The sequence below is a fragment of the Pisolithus orientalis genome, assembly GCF_024613125.1.
Source record: "Pisolithus orientalis strain OTSU chromosome Unknown F5J12scaffold_5, whole genome shotgun sequence".
Taxonomy (NCBI): domain Eukaryota; kingdom Fungi; phylum Basidiomycota; class Agaricomycetes; order Boletales; family Pisolithaceae; genus Pisolithus; species Pisolithus orientalis.
The window spans coordinates 1,414,103-1,430,897 of record NW_026260786.1 but is presented as its reverse complement, the minus strand read 5'-3'; the positions used below and the strand labels follow the sequence as shown (position 1 = coordinate 1,430,897).

At 52.3% G+C, this 16,795-nt stretch overlaps 7 protein-coding genes across 7 annotated transcripts; 6 read left to right on the top strand and 1 right to left on the bottom strand.

The window, feature by feature from the left end:
* The first annotated feature begins 904 nt into the window (after positions 1-904).
* F5J12DRAFT_811650 (uncharacterized protein) lies at positions 905-1,390 on the top strand. The gene is made up of 2 exons (XM_051744856.1): positions 905-1,297; positions 1,350-1,390. Exon 1 carries the CDS (start codon positions 932-934, stop codon positions 1,190-1,192), a length of 261 nt encoding a protein of 86 aa, XP_051603286.1. The 5' UTR covers positions 905-931; the 3' UTR covers positions 1,193-1,297; positions 1,350-1,390.
* On the top strand, positions 1,255-1,782 carry F5J12DRAFT_811646 (uncharacterized protein; the record flags this gene model as incomplete). The annotated part of the gene is made up of 4 exons (XM_051744855.1): positions 1,255-1,297; positions 1,350-1,431; positions 1,484-1,687; positions 1,750-1,782. The coding sequence occupies exons 2-4, from the start codon at positions 1,361-1,363 to the stop codon at positions 1,778-1,780; spliced, it is 306 nt and encodes a 101-aa protein (XP_051603285.1). The 5' UTR covers positions 1,255-1,297; positions 1,350-1,360.
* Positions 1,783-2,214: 432 nt separating this feature from the next.
* On the top strand, positions 2,215-3,946 carry F5J12DRAFT_456414 (kinase-like domain-containing protein). The gene is made up of 7 exons (XM_051739529.1): positions 2,215-2,698; positions 2,747-2,803; positions 2,859-3,044; positions 3,097-3,127; positions 3,178-3,215; positions 3,268-3,489; positions 3,546-3,946. Exons 1-7 carry the CDS (start codon positions 2,417-2,419, stop codon positions 3,825-3,827), a joined length of 1,098 nt encoding a protein of 365 aa, XP_051603284.1. The 5' UTR covers positions 2,215-2,416; the 3' UTR covers positions 3,828-3,946.
* A 78-nt stretch (positions 3,947-4,024) lies between these two features.
* F5J12DRAFT_811628 (cytochrome oxidase assembly factor) lies at positions 4,025-5,381 on the bottom strand. Its single transcript, XM_051744854.1, has 3 exons — positions 4,692-5,381; positions 4,469-4,635; positions 4,025-4,407 (listed from the first exon to the last, which is right to left on the bottom strand). The coding sequence occupies exons 1-3, from the start codon at positions 5,064-5,066 to the stop codon at positions 4,269-4,271; spliced, it is 681 nt and encodes a 226-aa protein (XP_051603283.1). The 5' UTR covers positions 5,067-5,381; the 3' UTR covers positions 4,025-4,268.
* Positions 5,382-5,479: 98 nt separating this feature from the next.
* F5J12DRAFT_811624 (DnaJ domain-containing protein) lies at positions 5,480-6,887 on the top strand. The gene is made up of 6 exons (XM_051744853.1): positions 5,480-5,727; positions 5,800-5,876; positions 6,036-6,097; positions 6,164-6,405; positions 6,466-6,569; positions 6,630-6,887. Exons 1-6 carry the CDS (start codon positions 5,546-5,548, stop codon positions 6,716-6,718), a joined length of 756 nt encoding a protein of 251 aa, XP_051603282.1. The 5' UTR covers positions 5,480-5,545; the 3' UTR covers positions 6,719-6,887.
* Positions 6,888-7,037: 150 nt separating this feature from the next.
* F5J12DRAFT_456281 (uncharacterized protein) lies at positions 7,038-12,710 on the top strand. The gene is made up of 6 exons (XM_051739528.1): positions 7,038-7,987; positions 8,040-8,271; positions 8,324-8,833; positions 8,895-9,001; positions 9,059-11,126; positions 11,182-12,710. The coding sequence occupies exons 1-6, from the start codon at positions 7,130-7,132 to the stop codon at positions 12,357-12,359; spliced, it is 4,953 nt and encodes a 1,650-aa protein (XP_051603281.1). The 5' UTR covers positions 7,038-7,129; the 3' UTR covers positions 12,360-12,710.
* A 44-nt stretch (positions 12,711-12,754) lies between these two features.
* On the top strand, positions 12,755-16,727 carry F5J12DRAFT_889858 (uncharacterized protein; the record flags this gene model as incomplete). Its single annotated transcript, XM_051747364.1, has 9 exons — positions 12,755-12,807; positions 12,863-13,073; positions 13,137-13,249; positions 13,301-15,257; positions 15,321-15,746; positions 15,801-15,854; positions 15,919-16,001; positions 16,054-16,141; positions 16,197-16,727. The coding sequence occupies 9 exons, from the start codon at positions 12,755-12,757 to the stop codon at positions 16,725-16,727; spliced, it is 3,516 nt and encodes a 1,171-aa protein (XP_051603280.1).
* Between the last annotated feature and the right edge of the window lie 68 nt (positions 16,728-16,795).

The window sequence follows — 16,795 nt, the reverse complement described above, 5'->3', positions numbered from 1 at the left end:
GCGGTCTCCTTTGTCACAAACTTTGGCCACTACTCAGGAATATCCCGGTTTTCCATCTGATACTATGATGTCACGGCAAAATGCGCTTTGTAGTCCGTCGACATCAAGCCAAATGCAGTTAAATGGTGCTGGGCGCCTGGTGGTATACACATACTGATGCGGCATATGTGGCCGCAGGCTTTGCTCTTCGCTGGCGACCACCCACGTGCACGACATTCAACGTTGTGCGTGCCTTCACCCTGCACACGGCTCCACGGGTTCCTCGTTACACTAATAGACTGCTTCCACAATGCGACACACCTTCAACGCCGCTGGTACGACTTTCGCTGTCGATGCCAGATACCAAGCCCTCTCAGGCTACGGTCGGCATCACCTGGGTTCTGAGCTGACGGTTGCTGTCTGGGACAAAAACACCGGCGAGAACCGTGTGATCAGGAAGCTCAGCAATGTCGGCCGGCAGGTAAATTCTTTCAGTATGTTATTCATGCTTTGGGTCAACTCTTGTCTGGTCAGTTTGCAGAAGCCAAACGATGCTTGCGCGAAATTAGGTAAGGCATGACGATCTCTCACAGAATCTAGCACGCAAATACCGGTATGGCAATATTCAGGTTTCTGCGTCACTTCAAGGGCCATGACAACGTGAGCAAGTAGCTTGCGCTCTCCTGTTACAGGTCGCTCATTGAGGCTTTCAGATCGTCCGGCTTTGTGACTTCGATATAAACTTTCACTCAAACGGCGATTTTGACGAAATCTATCTCATAGTGGGTCAGTACTTTTCGATGATTCCCGTATCTAATCGTTCCATGGATGGTACTCAGGAGGAATATTGTGAGACGGATCTCCGAAAAATTGCTGGGTTTATCTGCTATCTATCCCGTGCTTATTGTTGATGGAACGTCAGTAGATCCGTTTGGAATGCCCACTTTCGGGCATGGAACTTCTAGCATTCGCACACCAGATTTTGCGCGGGGTTAATTATATCCATTCTGCTGGTGTTGTGCTCCAAGACCTCTCACCGGATAACATTCTTATCAGTGAGGCTGGCGCAGTCAAGATTGCAGGATGTGGGAACCCTCACCTGTCCATTGCCTCCGACGGAGATACCGGTCAGCCTTTGAACCTATACCAAGCACCAGAATTGACTCTACGCTACGGTCGTTTGGTAAGGTGTTATATTGAGTTGGCGTGCTAACTTAGCCCTACTGACTTCTGGGCAGTCTGCGGCTGCCAATGTCTGGTCGGTGGGATGCATCATTGCGGAACTAGCGACGGGCCGACCGATCTTCAGTGCTACTACGTCAGTCATTTGTGCTCGTGCCTCGGGAACTCCTTGACATGCTATCCCGCAGCCTCCGAAGCCATGTACGCAGGATCATTGAACTCACGGGATTACTTTCAGAACCCACATTATCTGCTATTCCTGATGCTGAGGTGAGACGCTCTTACGTGCCCTCATGGGTCAACATGCTGAGTTCACGTGTAGCTCCGCAACCATGTCCTCTCACTCGGGTCAGTTACTCGCATCCCACTGGCGGAGCGTGTCCGGAATGTCGACCCTCGATTGCTCGATCTCCTTTCCGAAGTGTTTTCCCTCGATGTCGATTCGAGAATCACTTGCAAAGGTGCCCTATCGCACAAGTATTTGGACGACGTTCGATGTGATGCAGATGGATTTATTTGTTTCCCAGTGCGTTTTGTGGGGCGACCTTGTTGGGCAAAGGGCAAAGGTTGACTTTAGTTTGCGCTTAGTACAAGGGAAACCTCGACGAAGACGTATTGAACATATCTCAAGCAAAGGTACAACTCATCAAAGAACTACGTTCTTTCTATGCCTTGCAGCACGACGATACAATGGAAGTTTTACTGCCGGAACTAGACTTTGGAACAGGTGTTGCGGCACGCGTGCGTCAGTTGTTGGTTGATAAGATTCAAAATCCTAATTGGATCCAATAATGACAGCCTTCGATACCACCTTCGCCTATTCCGCCACTGAAAGATGTGGGAAGCGGTACGCACACTGCCTGCTCGCCATCAGTTGTACCAGCTGCGATAGTACGCACGCGTTGCGATTGCTTTCATAACATTTTACGATTGGCTTTTGCACTTGTAGCGTTCTGTAGGACACCGCTCACCAACACCACCCTCGCGGGCCGAGGCGGAAACTTCGGAGAAGGCAGGTGGAAGATATGGATTTTTATATTCTCGCTAAGTAAACTGTTAGGAGAGGAATGGTAAACTTCCTTTTTGGTCACATTTCAAGAGGAAGCTGGGTGGAGGACCCAGCAATTACGAACACCGCACCCCTCGCAACGGATTTCGATGGTGGCCGTCGGCCGTCGGCGCCGGTCCAAAACGCGTTCCTGCAACCCGAGATTCGTCGCTGGACAGATCGAAGCCTCCCACCCTCCAGCTGGGGATGCGTGACATAGGGGATGATTTTGGTCAAACAGTGAAAAGCAGCTTTGAGGAAACCGGCGTGCCAATCCAACGGCCCCCACTTTCGAGGCACGCTTCCTCGGTGGCCCAGTTCACTGCACTCCTTGATGTACAAGGCGGGCAAGGGAAACCGTCACAAAGTGTTGTTGACCTGACCCGGACAATTAAAAAGACATCTGCATACCCATACACCGGTGGTGCGTTCGGCGACATATGGAAGTGTTACTGGTTCAGGGACCCCGAAGATGATGGCCCAGAGGTGGTAAGTGTACTCCACTAGTTGATCGATGCACCATCCAACACCGTCAAGGTTGCTGTTAAGGCGATGAGAACCAATATCATGAGTGATAAGGGGAAGGAGAAAAAAGTACGAGTATATCTGGTCCAGATTCTTTCCTAGGTCCTCACGCTCATCCATACAGCGCTTTCATCGGGAACTAGGGGTGTGGAAGCGGTTGGATCACAAAAACATCACGCCACTGTATGGAATAGCCTTTGGCTTCGGGTTTTACCCAGCAATGGTATGCCCATGGGCACCCAATGGCGCACTTAGTCAATACTTGCAACTACACCACCCAACACTTTCTTTAGCTGAAATGTTCCAGATCGTGGGTTAAGCTCTCTGTCCTGTTACATACAGCTGACCTGTCATCGAATAAGCTTGACGACGTGGCGAGCGGATTACAGTATTGTATGTACCTTCATTCAAGATACTAGAGCGATCATTCATTACTCTGGCAGTACACAACAACCATGTTACCCACGGTGATCTGACTGGGGTAATGTTTCTGTCTTCACTGTTGCCACGAAGCTGAATATTCCTCTCCGCAGAACAATATTCTGATGTTTGGTGATGGCAGAGCCCTTCTTACTGATTTCGGCATGTCCACAGCTCTGAAGGAATTGTGGGGATCCGATTATTTCACCGAGTCTGCCCGAGGGACTCTCCGGTGGGCTGCCCCTGAACTTTTCCAATGTGACGAAGAAAGTGGGGTGTCGGGATTTGCGGAACCGCCATGTGACGTATACTCCTTTGGCAGCATCATTCTCCAGGTTCGTCGTTGCCTCGTCTGTTTAATTCCCAAGCCCACTGAAATTTATCGACTTAGGTGTTATCGGGCAAAGTTCCGTACTTCTATTTAAACTCTGATACGCAGGTGGTCGGAATGGTGGTCAGAGGGATCCGGCCAGAGCGCCCTCGGAAACCAAGGATCGACGACGAACAGTGGGACATCATTCAGTGGTGTTGGACGCTAGACGCAACTCAGCGACCGGAAATTGGAGAGGTCGCTGACGCCCTGAACTCGCTAAGACTACAGAAGCTAACTGCTGTCGATGGCGACCTAGACATCGTCAGTCAGGGTTCTAACCAACACGTCCATCCGCCATAAATGACGTCGAGTGCCTGAATCTGAGACATGTACATATATGCCTACGCACTTTTTCACGCCCGGGGTAAATGCGGATTTCCCCTTCGTTTCTACACACCATACAGAAGATGGTCCCTGGTGGGTTTGATATTTACTGTATTCATCCGATGGACATCGTATCTACCTTGGCTTTGCATGGAATTGGATTAAATTCTTGACAAATTGAATTTAGTTTTGGCTCCGCAGAATCACCGTATTTATGTGGGACTGGAGGTGGACAAGGTGCCTTGACTCGGTCGGGATGTATTTTTCATGTCAGTGGAAATCTCGGTGCAACAAGAAGTGCGCAAAGGGACCCGTAGGGGGGACATCTATGCCCACCGAGTATGAAAGCAATTCCACCAAAACTCAATACGAGGGTGGTTCTGACACTTCAGTGGGCGAGTTATTCCATAGCCTGAATCAACTGTTGGCTTTGCTTCCTTCAACCTTCTTCGTTTCAGCCCGTGGACTGTGCTCGTATCCCTCGAACCCGAGTGATCTTTGAACAACGTCTTCCTCTGCATCCGGTTCAAGATGACCCTGTGCATTACGCCGCGCTCTGCGGAGGGGTTAAGGGAAAATCGGAGAGAAGTAATACAACAAAAATACTAGGCACTCACTTGAAGAACGTGTAGCTCAATACGACATCGTTAACGCCTCTGCACGAGGGATCGTCGAGGATGTCTTTATCTATGAAGAAAAGCAGAGGCATATCTACCTCCTCTCCAGCGAGGAGTTTCTGCTCTTCAAAACAAAAGCATTCGACTTTTGAAAAATATGGCGCGACCTATCGGAAATGGATTGAACCCTTGGCTCTTGGGGAGCAAGTTGTCGTCTACTCACGCGATCAGGAGTTACGTTATACGTTGCAATGCCAATGATATCCTTCTCGCTCTCATTCCTCGCCTTGTAAAATGCAAGGCTGGATTCTCCGGGGAGTACCTCGACGTACTTTTGCTGTGGGAAGAACTTCCAAGGTAACGCTTCCGCACGGTCTGCGTTGAAGTGGACGCGAATACGGCGCGCATCTGTATCCGGCGTCAATCGAGATGGATCGAAGCGACCGGAGGAGGTGGATACGACGGATGGGGTGCCAGCGAACCCGGTTGCTGAGCAGAACATGCGGTAAAGAGGGACAGCTGCATATGTTATGCCAACTCCAAGGATCACCACTGCAGAGGTATACATGAGGAGGTTGCGGTTACGAGTTTTGTACATTTGTTCGCGTGATGCGTTATAACTTGGGATGGCGGTGGGACGACGTGCCGAAGGCGAAGGCGGGAGCGAGTGCTTCGAAGAGGATGTCCCAAGTGTCCGCCATAAGTGTGTCCGTGAGTGAAGCCATGATGGAGGCTTCCCGATTCCGTGGCACAGCGAAGTACGACAACGAAAAAGCGGATGGGGGCTAATATTGATCTGGACAACGCGAAATGTGAGATACACTCCTGCCAACCGAGATGAATACTTGCAGACGGTGCCATACACCCCCGGGTCAATGACCCTACGATGCTGGGTGACATCCCGGACAATGTCGACGACACGCTGGACGCGCTCAGTGCCGGGGAGCCCGAGAGTGATCACGTGACAACCCGCGAGTGGACTGACAGTGGAATGAAATTGACAACCCTACTTCATAGTTGCCAACCAACTGCCAAGCATTAACCCGGATTATTGCTGCCCTTGCCATTCATTTCACGATGTCGACGTCGCAGTCGAGTTCAAAGCCAGCATCCCCGCCGTCACAATCCAGAGGCTCGACATCTGCGGCGTCCTCGTCGACGCCAGTAGACGCTGACCTTGAGCAGTTGTTGTCGCGCGAGGCATCGGCTTTCCAACGCGAGATGGAGGTTGAGAGGATATTGAAGTCGTTCAAGCTCAAGTATGTCTTCATTTGAATCGACCATATGGGACGTTATATCTCATGGATTGTGTTTGCTTGGGGGGGTGCCAGTCCGTATGATATTCTCAATCTCGATTTCACTGCAAAGCCGGAAGACATCAAACGGAAATATCGACAACTCTCACTGTGTAAGCCCCACCCTGATTTCCCTGATTTCTGCTGCATTTACACTGCAATACTAACGCATTTATGCTTACCGCGACCAACATCCACAAATGACCCCATACTACCGTCTTCTACCGCGTCAATCGAACGGGTGCTAAACTTGTACGTTGTTTAATGTACAGTCATCCATCCTGACAAGACCGCCCACCCTCGTGCTCCAGATGCATTCGATATTCTCAAGAAGGTGAGCGTCGTATACGTCCGTTTCGCAAGGGACAATGCTCTCTTACGCATCACAACCTCATTTCAGGCCGAGGCGGAACTTTCTGATGCAGCTAAGCGCGAAGAGTTAGATGCCGCGATTGCTTCTGCACGGACTACGCTTCTCCGTTCGCTTTCTCTCCCAACAAACCTTGCGGATGACGATCCTCGTCTGCGGAATCTTGGTGACGACCCGAAGCTCAAGGAGCAGGGGTTGACGACGCCTTGGAAGATCATGTTGAAAGAGAAGATAAAGGAGGTATTAATAGAAGAGGAGGTTAGAAGAAGGAAGTGAGCCGCCGCCGGGATTTTCGCGTTGGCGTACCCACTCATTGGTTTTCCTTCCGACAGGGCGATCAAATTGAACCTTGCCAATGAGGGTCTTGAGGCGCGCAAGAAGGAGGAAGAGGTGGCGTCACGAAAGAGAAAGGCAGAAGAAGACAAAGTATGGGAAGGTAAGCCCGTCGGTGTGGGACTTACGGAGAGTCTTGCTTATCGAATGCCGATGACGCCAGAAACCCGAGAACAGCGGGTGGACAGTTGGCGTTCGTTCACTAATAATACGAAGAAGAAGAAGAAGCAGAAGGTTGCAATTTTGGGATGAGATGGAAGTTGTGATGGACATGTAATCGAGGAGGTAATGCAACTCACCTGGGATGTTTTAGATGATAGGCACCTTTGCAAATACTGTAGCATGAAGCTCTCCTGATGATCGAACGAGAGGACTTCGCAAGGCAATGTATTTATTTATTCCAAGGGTTATCATAGCTGTGAAACATGTCTGTCTATCTTCGGCCCATCGAAAAGACAACACCCGTCGCGGGCAGGGTGGTCCGTTGGGCGTCTGGGCTGTGCGAATTAAGGCCAGCGTGAGACCTGCGGGAAGAGGGGGAAAAAAAGATCGAGAGGGGCTGTGGAGCGTCTGACTGGTATTTACTACTACTGTCAGACAGTTATTTGCGAGTGAAACCACTTTGCCCGGTCGAGATTCTAGAGGGAGTCTGAGGGGCTGAGGATGACTTCGTTCTCGACGTCGACGAGTCCGCAGTGGGACAACCGACACAGAGGCTTCATTTCACCGTCTGAACTGCAGCAGCTCAGACGGGAGAGCCCAGGAAGACCAGATCACTTCCACGACCTGCCTGCACGACACCCTCAGCCAGCCTCAGCCTCAGCCTCTCCACCCACCGACAACACGCAGTCATACCCACATCCACAGCCTCCGCCTCTGCAGACTAACAGCAGTACTACAGCAGACCCACAACCACAACCACAACCGCAACCACGACCACGACCAGCCATGCCTCCATCCTCCCAGTCCCATGCTAGAACTTCTTCCTTCTTTTCATTTCGAAACAGGCCCTCCTCTCAGGGTCACCAACACCACGACCCGGCGTCAGCATCCTCGTCCCAACAACCTCCCCCCGTTCCACCCAACAACCAGCGTCCCATCACCGCAAACGGCGCAACACCGACAGACTTTGGTCCACCACCACCCCCTCAAATGGGCCAGTCAAAGTCTGTGGGTCCCGGCCGACCTTCGTTGGATCAACACTTAGACCAACCACAACAGCAGAACTCTTTGCGCAGGTCCTCCGTCGGTCAACCCTCTTCTTCCCAGTTACATTCCGAAATACGCTCCGTCGTTCAACTCACTGTCGCCCATGCACGCAAGATCTACTTCTCTGGCCCCCTCACCAAGCGGGTAGAGAGATTGCCAGACGGACAGAGACCAATCAAGGACGACGGCTGGGTCGACGTCTGGGCTCAATTGGGTGGCACTACCCTAAGTATATGGGACATGCGAGAGGTGCAAGAGGCTAATAGGCAAGGCAAGGAGGTCCCTCCCACTTACTTCAACGTAACAGACGCAGTCAGTATATCTCTTGAATGATACGACAATCTCTCATATATCGCAATAACAGTTCGTACAAGTACTTGGCGCAGTGATAGGTCCCGCCGCTGGTGACCAACCTGCGAAAAAATATATGAACGTGCTTACGCTTAACACTGCGGGATCAAACCTCGTTCTATTCAGTTGTCCCGACAGTGACGCTTTGATATCCTGGGCGAGCGCGTTCAGGCTAGCTGCTTGGGAAAAATCGCGTCTCGAAGAAATATACTCTGCTCACTTGATTCGAATCACTTTACCACATGGTATGTCCCCCGGCGTCCTTTCCTTTTGTCCGTTAACTGACATGTTGTTTAGGCAAAGATACACCATCCACCTTGGTTCGTGGTCGCATGGAAGGATGGGTCCGAATTCGCGTTGCTGGGCAGACGGACTGGAAGCGCATGTGGATGGTAGTCTCTGCTGGTTCAGAATCGTTTTCAGACCTTGCTCGCTCGTCCACCAACGATGGTAGTGGTCGTCCAGGTCCTGTGGAAGCACCACGCAAAAAGCGTATGTCAAATCTCTTCTCTCGAGATCATCAGGACGAACCCTTGCCTCCTCGACCTCTGCTGTCTCTCTTCGCGTCACCCAAGTCCAAGGACAAGAAACAGCCACTTCTCACTCTGAAGGAAATGAGTCAGGCGTTCGCAGTATATCCCGAGCGCCCAGAGTTGATCAGCCGAAGCACGTTGATGAAGTTGGAAGGTTATCTTGGCGAAGAGGAGACGGCGGGGAGTATGCGAAATAGGCAAGGCTGGTTGCTGGTCATGCCGGAACTGGAGTTTGGAAACACTCAACCATCGGAAATGCTTAAGTGGCTTGTTGGTAAGGCCGCGTTTACCTGGCGTTGTCTGTACTCGCTTACTCATGAAAATGTACAATGTAGCGATACACGACGCGTTCGCACTTTATGGTCGACCCAAGGCATACACGTGGGATCCTCGGGACCCCGTTTCAATGTTGTTTGCTTATCCAGTTGGTCCTGGAAGAGATGTACGTGTTCATATGCTAAGTTGCGGGCGAACATCCCTTCAACATGTCCATTTTTAGCTGCTTTTCTTGGAACGTGAACTTGTGGAAACGATGAATCCAAGGGAGGACCGTACATCTGCTATCCGATCCCGACTTCTAGGCATTCTAGCCGAGCGTGCGGGCAGCATTGCGCCGTTGGCTAGGCAAGACAGACCACCTGCCTTACCTTCTATTACTCCGTCCGCCGGCCCGCTATCGCCGCAGCAACCACCAGGTCAGGCTCATGGAGAGGCATTTCGACTACCTCAGCTACCGGCCCTCAGCTTCGACTCCGCCTCATCGCAGGCTCCGGCTCCACCTGCAAACCGTTCTCCGGTACAAGAACTTGCCACGACGCGTGTGTTATCTCCGATCGCGGAGGGGCCACACACTCCATCGTTGTCTGGTGAAACGAGAACACTCACCCACAGCTACTCAGCTTCTGATGAGAACCAACCCCTGTCATCCCTGGGTACCTCACTGGCTGTGGTGCCAGAGGGTGGAGAAAGAGAGTTTGGGTTACCTCCCTCTACGAGTCCCCCTACGAGTATGGGAGCTCGCAAAGTCAGCACCGACTCGCTGAAGAAAATATCAAACTCACGACCTGATTCGAAGCTCTCGCCCACCGGAGAGATCACGCGAACGAAGTCGGAAACTACGATGTCAAGTGGTGGAGTAGAAACCATGGGTATCAAGCTCCCCTTCTCCCCACCAACCTCACCCGAGGTTCCGTCATTCTCGACTACGCCGACGACGCATGGCTCGGCGGTCGGTAGACAAGGTTCGCCATACAGCGCCTCCGGGGTGGCAGGTCCAGGATCAGGAGCATCTCCTATTGTTTCTGGCCGAGCGAAATCTCCTGTCCCGTCTACATTCTCATTACTGACGTCACCGCATTCCACCCTGGAAAAGGACTTGCCCTCCATACAGGCTGTCCAGGCCCAGGCTCAGGAGACGCCCCAGCGAGTGTCGTCGCCGTCGCCGAGATCGCTGGGGCGCAGCGTACCTGTTGGAGTCCCACCAGTACCCGATAAACCAGTATCACCCTCCCCCATGCCCCAACAGCAAGTTCCTGTGCCTCCTGCTAAACCGGCCCCTGTCCAGGAAGCACAAAACGAAACCGATTTCTCAGCCGCTCTCTTCTATATGCAGCAATTTGAGGAAAAAAAGGCTCCGCCGCGTCGTGTCCCCACAACGATCTCCGAGAATTCCGAAACGTCCCCGTCAGAGGAGGAGGGTGTGCAGCCAAGTTCGCAACAACACTCCATGACCAGTCTTTTCCCGGCTACGCGGCGCGGTCCGACAGGTGACGGCTCCATAGCCGGCGTACGGCCTCCATTAGGACGTAAGCCGTCCGGCGCACGTGCTCAGCCGCCGACGAGCAGCCGACCGCCAAATCCGGACGCATCCTCTCAGTCCACACCTTCACCACAGTCGCAGCACGTTCACAGGAGCGACCTCGACGCGATGCCCGACAACTCCAAGGCCGCTGCGAGTCACGCTGACGACGTGAATGCCGATGCACTTGCTGCGCTTTCATTCCTTGACAGTATTCCATCCACTGCACCGCCGTCGCAGACGGCCGTGGCAACAGCAAAACCCGTGCCGTCGCCTCCACCCCGTCGGCTCGAATCGCCACAGCGTTCAGATAGTAACACGCCTCCAGTAAGCTCAGAAAATGTTTCACAGTACAGATCATCGTTTGCACTTTCGAAGCAAGCTGCAGAGCGCAAGGCACGGTTGCAAGCACAGCAAGCTGCACACCAGGCTGCTGTGAACAGGCCTGGGAGGGCCAATGGGAAACGTTCTGTTTCTGGTCCAAGGTCATCAGGGTGGAATGAAAGCAGTGATGAGGAAGAGGAGGACGATGAAGAGGACGATTCCGACGCGGATTCCGACGAAGAACCATCAACGGCGGATAACAAGCGGTCTTCCCAGGCACATGTGCCTGCTCCGGTTTCCGCTCCCATACCGACGACACCTGTTCGCCCGCTTCGTCCTCGCAGTCGCGACACGTCACCCGCAGAAACTGCGACCGATGCCAATCTATATGTTCAGTTACGGCACCCTCGCAATCTTCCACCAGTACCCCGACCTCAAACGCAAGGTAGGTATGAAGCTTCACTTTTTGTGATTCTGGCTCAATTAGAGCGTGGACATAGGGCCTTCCGGGATGGCGGACGAAAACTTGAGTGGTCCTCCGAGGCGTATTGTCAGCGAGCAGCGCGTGCGCACACCCGACGAACCTATCCTTATTCGTTCGCAATCTGACTACCCCCAATTGCCCGCGCAACGCCAGAGTATTTGGACACAAGTTCTGGAGCCAGGTCGGCAGCCGGGCGCAAATCCATTGCCGGAACCCCCTCCACCGCCCCAAAGAGATACTTTTGTGCAGCTCGAGCCTGCTTCGGTGAGCATGACGAAGGCGTTCACGCCCCACGGGCTACTTTCTGCGGGTATGCAGGACAAGCAAGACCGGTCTGCGAAACGTCAAGAGGAGCTTGCCCGTGAGACTGGGGCATCCCTTATCAACGTCCCTAACAAGCCGCCTCCTCCTCAGACAGGTCTACTTGGTGCTATCACTGCGCACGAGCGCGAACGCAAGCGTGAAGGTGGTGTCGGGGCAGCACTGACTGAACGGGAACGCGAAAAGAGGCTTGCAGAGGATAGGCAGCGCAAGCTGGATGACTACCAACGTCAGCAACTGGAGATGGCGCAATCTGGTGTGTTTGGCGGTCAGCCTTTCGGGGGCTTCAACCCCATGGTGGCGAACCCCATGATGATGGGCATGAACCCGATGATGACTGGAAATCCGATGATGCCTGCTCCGAACCCGATGATGACGGGTGGATTCATGGGCTACCCGAACATGATGCCGGGATACGGTGCTCAACATTACATGTATGCACAGCAAGCTGCTCAAGCCGCATACCAACAAGCGATGATGGCATTCTCAGCTGCCGGGTCCCATACTCCTGATGGAATGCATGGTGGAGCTTCGCCCATGACTCCGATGGTGGCAGGAGGAGGGATGGGCTTTGATCCTCGTATGTCGATGATGGGAATGCCCATGATGAACCCATCGATGGGGATGGGCGGTATGGGAATACCTATGGGTGGTATGGGACCCCTGGGAATGCAAATGACGGGTGGTTCTGCCTTCGACCCTCGCTTTTCTACTGCGGGTTTGGATGAAATTCTACGTCCGCCTGGTCCACCTGGTGGACAGCAAGGTCCTGGTCAAAATTCCTCCAGAAACAGTTCAACTGGGCAGGGATCTCCTGCTGGTTCCCGACCCATTGACGCCGCAGATCGCGTTCGCGACAGTCCCAAAAGTTGAAAATTTTGAACCTGCCAATGTCGTACTACCTCTACTTCTTGCAACACAACACATGGACAACTAGGCTATGCTAGTGCTTCATGATGATGGCTCAACTTTCTTTCTTGTTTGGTGTTTGTGTTTTTTGTGCTCTTTGGATTGATCAGCCTTGCTTCCCCTATATCTGTTCGTTGCATGATTATGACCCTTTCTCGTGACCTCATGGCTATGCACGTACGGTGGCTTTTCAGAATCTGTTCTTACAACCCAGATCCTTTACTACTACACAGCACCGAGATAACATACGTATGCTCGTTCGACCAGCCGTACTTACATAGTTTCACGTGCTCTAATGTGATTCCGATTGCCGACCGGAACTGCGGAACACGCGCGATCCGCTTTAGTCTCCTGACCCGATGGGTGTCAAGTCACTATGGAATCTTTTGGAGCCAGTCGGACGTCCCATTCCGTATGTGGTGGATTGTCTCTCGGAGAAACCCTATGGCACTTACACCGTCCTAAAGCTTGGAAAATCTGGAGGGGAAAGCCCTGGCTATTGACTCGAGCATATGGATATACCAGTTCCAAGCCACCATGCGCGATACGGACGGACGGGCACTGGTCAACGCACATGTCCTCGGTTTTCTTCGTCGTATTTGTAAGATACTGTTCCATGGCATTCGGCCTGTTTTTGTCTTCGACGGTGGTGCACCGGCGTTGAAGAGGAACACCATCGTGAGTTCTATTCCCCCCTGCATTTCACCATGCTGTGCGCTCACCGGAACTCTTTCATTTCAGACAGAACGTAAGAAGAAAAAGAGCGGCGCTGCGGCTAGCCATGCACAGATTGCTGAAAGGCTATTGGCTGCGCAGATGAGGCGCGAGGCCGTTGTCCATGCTTCGGCATCTCAGTATGTAAATCTGTGTATCCGACCAGCACAGTTACTTATCCATCCCGCCAGCCCACCTACTTCTAAAGGCAAACAAAAGGCGCCCCCGGGTCCCGTCGTCCTTGGCGAGGGGGTCGTCTATCTTGAGGATATCGACAACTCGATGATGACGAAAACACCGACGAATGCCAAGAAGGCGCAGAAACGTTCACTAGCTTCTTCCGCCAAGAAGACGAGCCGTTTCCATGACTACGATCCCTACAAGTTACCAGAGATTAACTTAGAGGAGCAGATAGCCAAGGCTACACGTGGACATGCGCCAGACTTCCGCCTCGCGACCGAGGAAGAATTGAGGGCGTTCGTAGAGGAGATGCGACCGGAGGACTTTGACGTCACTTCACCCGCCTTTCGTGAGCTGCCGACGGAGATCCAGTACGAAATTGTCGGCGACCTGCGCCTCAAGTCGCGGCAGACGTCATACAAGCGCCTTCAGAACATGCTAAGAAAAGCAGAAACTCCTCTTGATTTCTCGAAAGAGCAGATCAAGGGTCTTCAGCAACGTAACGCTCTTACTCAACAACTTCTGATTACGACGGACAGCATTGGAAAGGCACATATCAGCATTCCCGTCCGTATAGCTAGCGAGCGCGACAAGGAGTATCTCTTAGTCAAAAACGAAAGTGCGGAGGGGGGTTGGATTTTGGGCCTCCGCGACGAAGGTACTCAGTCGAAACCCATCGAAATTGATGCAGACGAAAGGGGATTTGCTAGCGAGGAGAGTGACAATGATATGGACATGGAGGAAGTCGCAATGCATGTCGCACGTTCTATTTGCACGTTACCAATCATGCTGACGAAGGTATCTAGACCGCGACCCGTGTCGAATGATCAACAACCTAACAATTGGAGCTCTCAGACTGCTCGGCTTGCACGGTCTGTGGAACAGGGCACAGCAAGGCGACTGTTTGATCTTGACGAAGGCGAGGATGTGTCCCTAGATCAATTAAGTGACGAAGATCCAGAGCTTGCAATGGCAATACAGGCGTCTCTGGATACTCGTCGATCTCCACTTCTACAAAGTCAATCACACGTCTCCGAAGGCATAGCCCCGCAGATCCCTCTTCCCAAGGCGGCACCTCTTTCAAAAGTTGGACCCCGAAGTCCGGGGACAACGTTATCTACTACCGGGGCAGCTTTGCATGACGATATCGAAGACCTGTACGAGTCGCCTTCTCGTCTAGAGACGACATTAGCTATTGCGGGTGCGGGTCCGTTACGACATCCTTCGGGCAGCTTTTTGGAGCGTACTCAATCAGGACACATGTTTGGAAAGCCATCACTCCTCGTCTCCCCCACAGCTTCCCACCGTTATCTTGATATAGAGCCTTCTGTTCGCACTGGATCTGCCACTAGCATACAAGAGGAACAGTCAATCGGTACCCCGGAACAGATCAGCACCTTAACCCCACCTTCAATTGAAAAATCGTCACACACTGTGTCTACGGCAAATGCAAAAGCAGCCGAGGTTGCCGCGGACATCGAATCTCCTGTAAGTGACGGTGACATGCATGAGATCGTCTTTGCCAAAGCCTCGACCACACCTGTCATTAACAACGTCCTACCCATGGATGTGTTAATTAACAAAGATGCACGAGAGTTCGAGGCTCACGTGTCGACTCGGTCTAAATTTTCATCCGGACACTCACCCAATGATGAGGTAACGGCAGTAGATGGAAGCGATAATGGGTCGACCATCGAGTGGTCACGATCCCCGTCACCAGCGGGCGCTGACGTACTGCCCACTCTCCATTCCGAAGCGAAGATGGATGAAGATTGGGATGCTGCACAAGAGATGGACCCACAAGCGGAGGAGGGAGAGTTTGCTCGATTTGTATCCCAGGTCAAGGGAAAGGACCTCGAAGTTGTGAGACACGAGATCGACGAGGAAATCAGAGTTCTTAATCAGCAAAGGAAAGCAGCCCTACGTGATTCCGAAGACATTACGCAACAGATGATTTCGCAAATCATGGTAAGTAGGTCTTTGTCAGATTTCACACGTCGACGTGCTGATCCGAAGTTGATCCACCTATAGCTTATGTTGCGTCTCTTCGGTATACCATACATCACTGCGCCTATGGAAGCCGAGGCGCAGTGTGCGGAACTCGTGCGACTAGGTCTCGTGGAAGGGATCATTACAGACGATTCCGACGTGTTCTTGTTCGGCGGGCTGCGCGTTTACAAGAACATGTTCAACCAGTCCAAGACCGTCGAGTGCTTCCTTTTATCTGACTTATCCCGGGAGCTTGGACTTGCGCGCGATGCCCTTGTTCGCCTAGCATATCTACTCGGCAGTGACTACGTTGAAGGACTGCCAGGTGTTGGACCTGTTGTGGCCATGGAACTTATGCAGGAGTTTCCCGGCGAGGATGGTTTGCACAAGTTCAAGGACTGGTGGTCCAAGGTTCAAAGTGGACGAGACCGGGCAGAGGACAACAAGACCAAGTTCAGAAAACGATTCGTGTGTCTCTGGTTTTCCATGCGAGAATGCTGCGCTAATAGCCTTCTGCTATAGAAGAAAAAATTTAAGGATTTGTATTTGCAACAAGACTGGCCCAATCCCCTCGTGGTAAGCATATGATTACGTGCAGCAGCTTACTCTTGCATGGATTGATGCTTACAATATCACCTAGAGAGACGCATACTATCACCCTACGGTCGATTCCTCTGAAGAACCATTTAAGTGGGGGATACCTGACCTTGACGCCCTGCGACAGTAGGTTATATGCAATCATATTGGACAAAGCCTGCTCACCCATTTGTCACAGTTTCATAAACAAAGAACTTGGCTGGAACCAGTCGAAAGTCGATGATTTATTAATGCCGATAATCCAAAGGATGAGTCGCCGTAACCAGGTATGTTCTGGTGCTGTTGGCCTTGTGCTGTACCCCAATCGTCTCCATTCTGCAGGTTACGTCACTAAACAAACAGGGCGATCTGAGTGAATTTTTTAGCGTCCCATCCGGAGCCGGCACGGTCGCACCGCGGAAGCGGCAGGCATACAGTAGCAAGCGTCTCCAACAAGTCGTGACCGAGTTCCGCAGGGAGCAGGTGAAAAACCGGGACCGGAGTGCGTCGACACCGAGCCCAGAACACGATGATGGAGAGTGCGGTGCAGGACTTGCAATCGAGGACCCGCCACTGAACAAAAAGCGAAAGACTGCTGTGTCCCGCAAAGGAAAGGATAAGGAAATCAGGCAAACGGAGGCCAAGGGTAAGAAAAATCGCGGGACCCGTACTGCCGGTGCTGTAAAATCAAGGAAACGCCGGCATTCAAGTGGTGACGATCATTCAGATGATCGACCTGACAGTGAAAAAGAGTCTGCAGAGTCACAGGAGGTGCGCCTTGACTTAGCCCCATCCGCACCTCTATCGGTGCAGCTCCGTCCGCGAGTGAAACCAAGAGTTCGGAAGGCTAAGGCTCCAGAACAGCTCCCTTAGTCGAACGGAGCACAACAAAGCAGTCTAACGTTTTTCATCTAGCTGCAAGTTATTACCACCCAACTTCT

What these genes read in the sequence shown, in the direction of transcription:
- F5J12DRAFT_456281 (XM_051739528.1), top strand. Translation starts at nt 7,130, where the DNA reads ATGACTTCGTTCTCGACGTCGACGAGTCCGCAGTGGGACAACCGACAC. An exon ending in TCGAATCACTTTACCACATG is followed by an intron (nt 8,272 to 8,323) that starts GTATGTCCCCCG and finishes CATGTTGTTTAG; the next exon opens with GCAAAGATACACCATCCACC. An exon ending in AATGCTTAAGTGGCTTGTTG is followed by an intron (nt 8,834 to 8,894) that starts GTAAGGCCGCGT and finishes TGTACAATGTAG; the next exon opens with CGATACACGACGCGTTCGCA.
- F5J12DRAFT_811628 (XM_051744854.1), bottom strand. Translation starts at nt 5,066, where the DNA reads ATGTACAAAACTCGTAACCGCAACCTCCTCATGTATACCTCTGCAGTG. An exon ending in ATAACGTAACTCCTGATCGC is followed by an intron (nt 4,636 to 4,691) that starts GTGAGTAGACGA and finishes CATTTCCGATAG; the next exon opens with GTCGCGCCATATTTTTCAAA. An exon ending in TTGAGCTACACGTTCTTCAA is followed by an intron (nt 4,408 to 4,468) that starts GTGAGTGCCTAG and finishes ACCCCTCCGCAG; the next exon opens with AGCGCGGCGTAATGCACAGG.
- F5J12DRAFT_811650 (XM_051744856.1), top strand. Translation starts at nt 932, where the DNA reads ATGGAACTTCTAGCATTCGCACACCAGATTTTGCGCGGGGTTAATTAT.
- F5J12DRAFT_456414 (XM_051739529.1), top strand. Translation starts at nt 2,417, where the DNA reads ATGCGTGACATAGGGGATGATTTTGGTCAAACAGTGAAAAGCAGCTTT. An exon ending in AAGATGATGGCCCAGAGGTG is followed by an intron (nt 2,699 to 2,746) that starts GTAAGTGTACTC and finishes AACACCGTCAAG; the next exon opens with GTTGCTGTTAAGGCGATGAG. An exon ending in GGCGAGCGGATTACAGTATT is followed by an intron (nt 3,128 to 3,177) that starts GTATGTACCTTC and finishes TTACTCTGGCAG; the next exon opens with TACACAACAACCATGTTACC.
- F5J12DRAFT_811624 (XM_051744853.1), top strand. Translation starts at nt 5,546, where the DNA reads ATGTCGACGTCGCAGTCGAGTTCAAAGCCAGCATCCCCGCCGTCACAA. An exon ending in CATTCGATATTCTCAAGAAG is followed by an intron (nt 6,098 to 6,163) that starts GTGAGCGTCGTA and finishes ACCTCATTTCAG; the next exon opens with GCCGAGGCGGAACTTTCTGA. An exon ending in GAGGAGGTTAGAAGAAGGAA is followed by an intron (nt 6,406 to 6,465) that starts GTGAGCCGCCGC and finishes TCCTTCCGACAG; the next exon opens with GGCGATCAAATTGAACCTTG.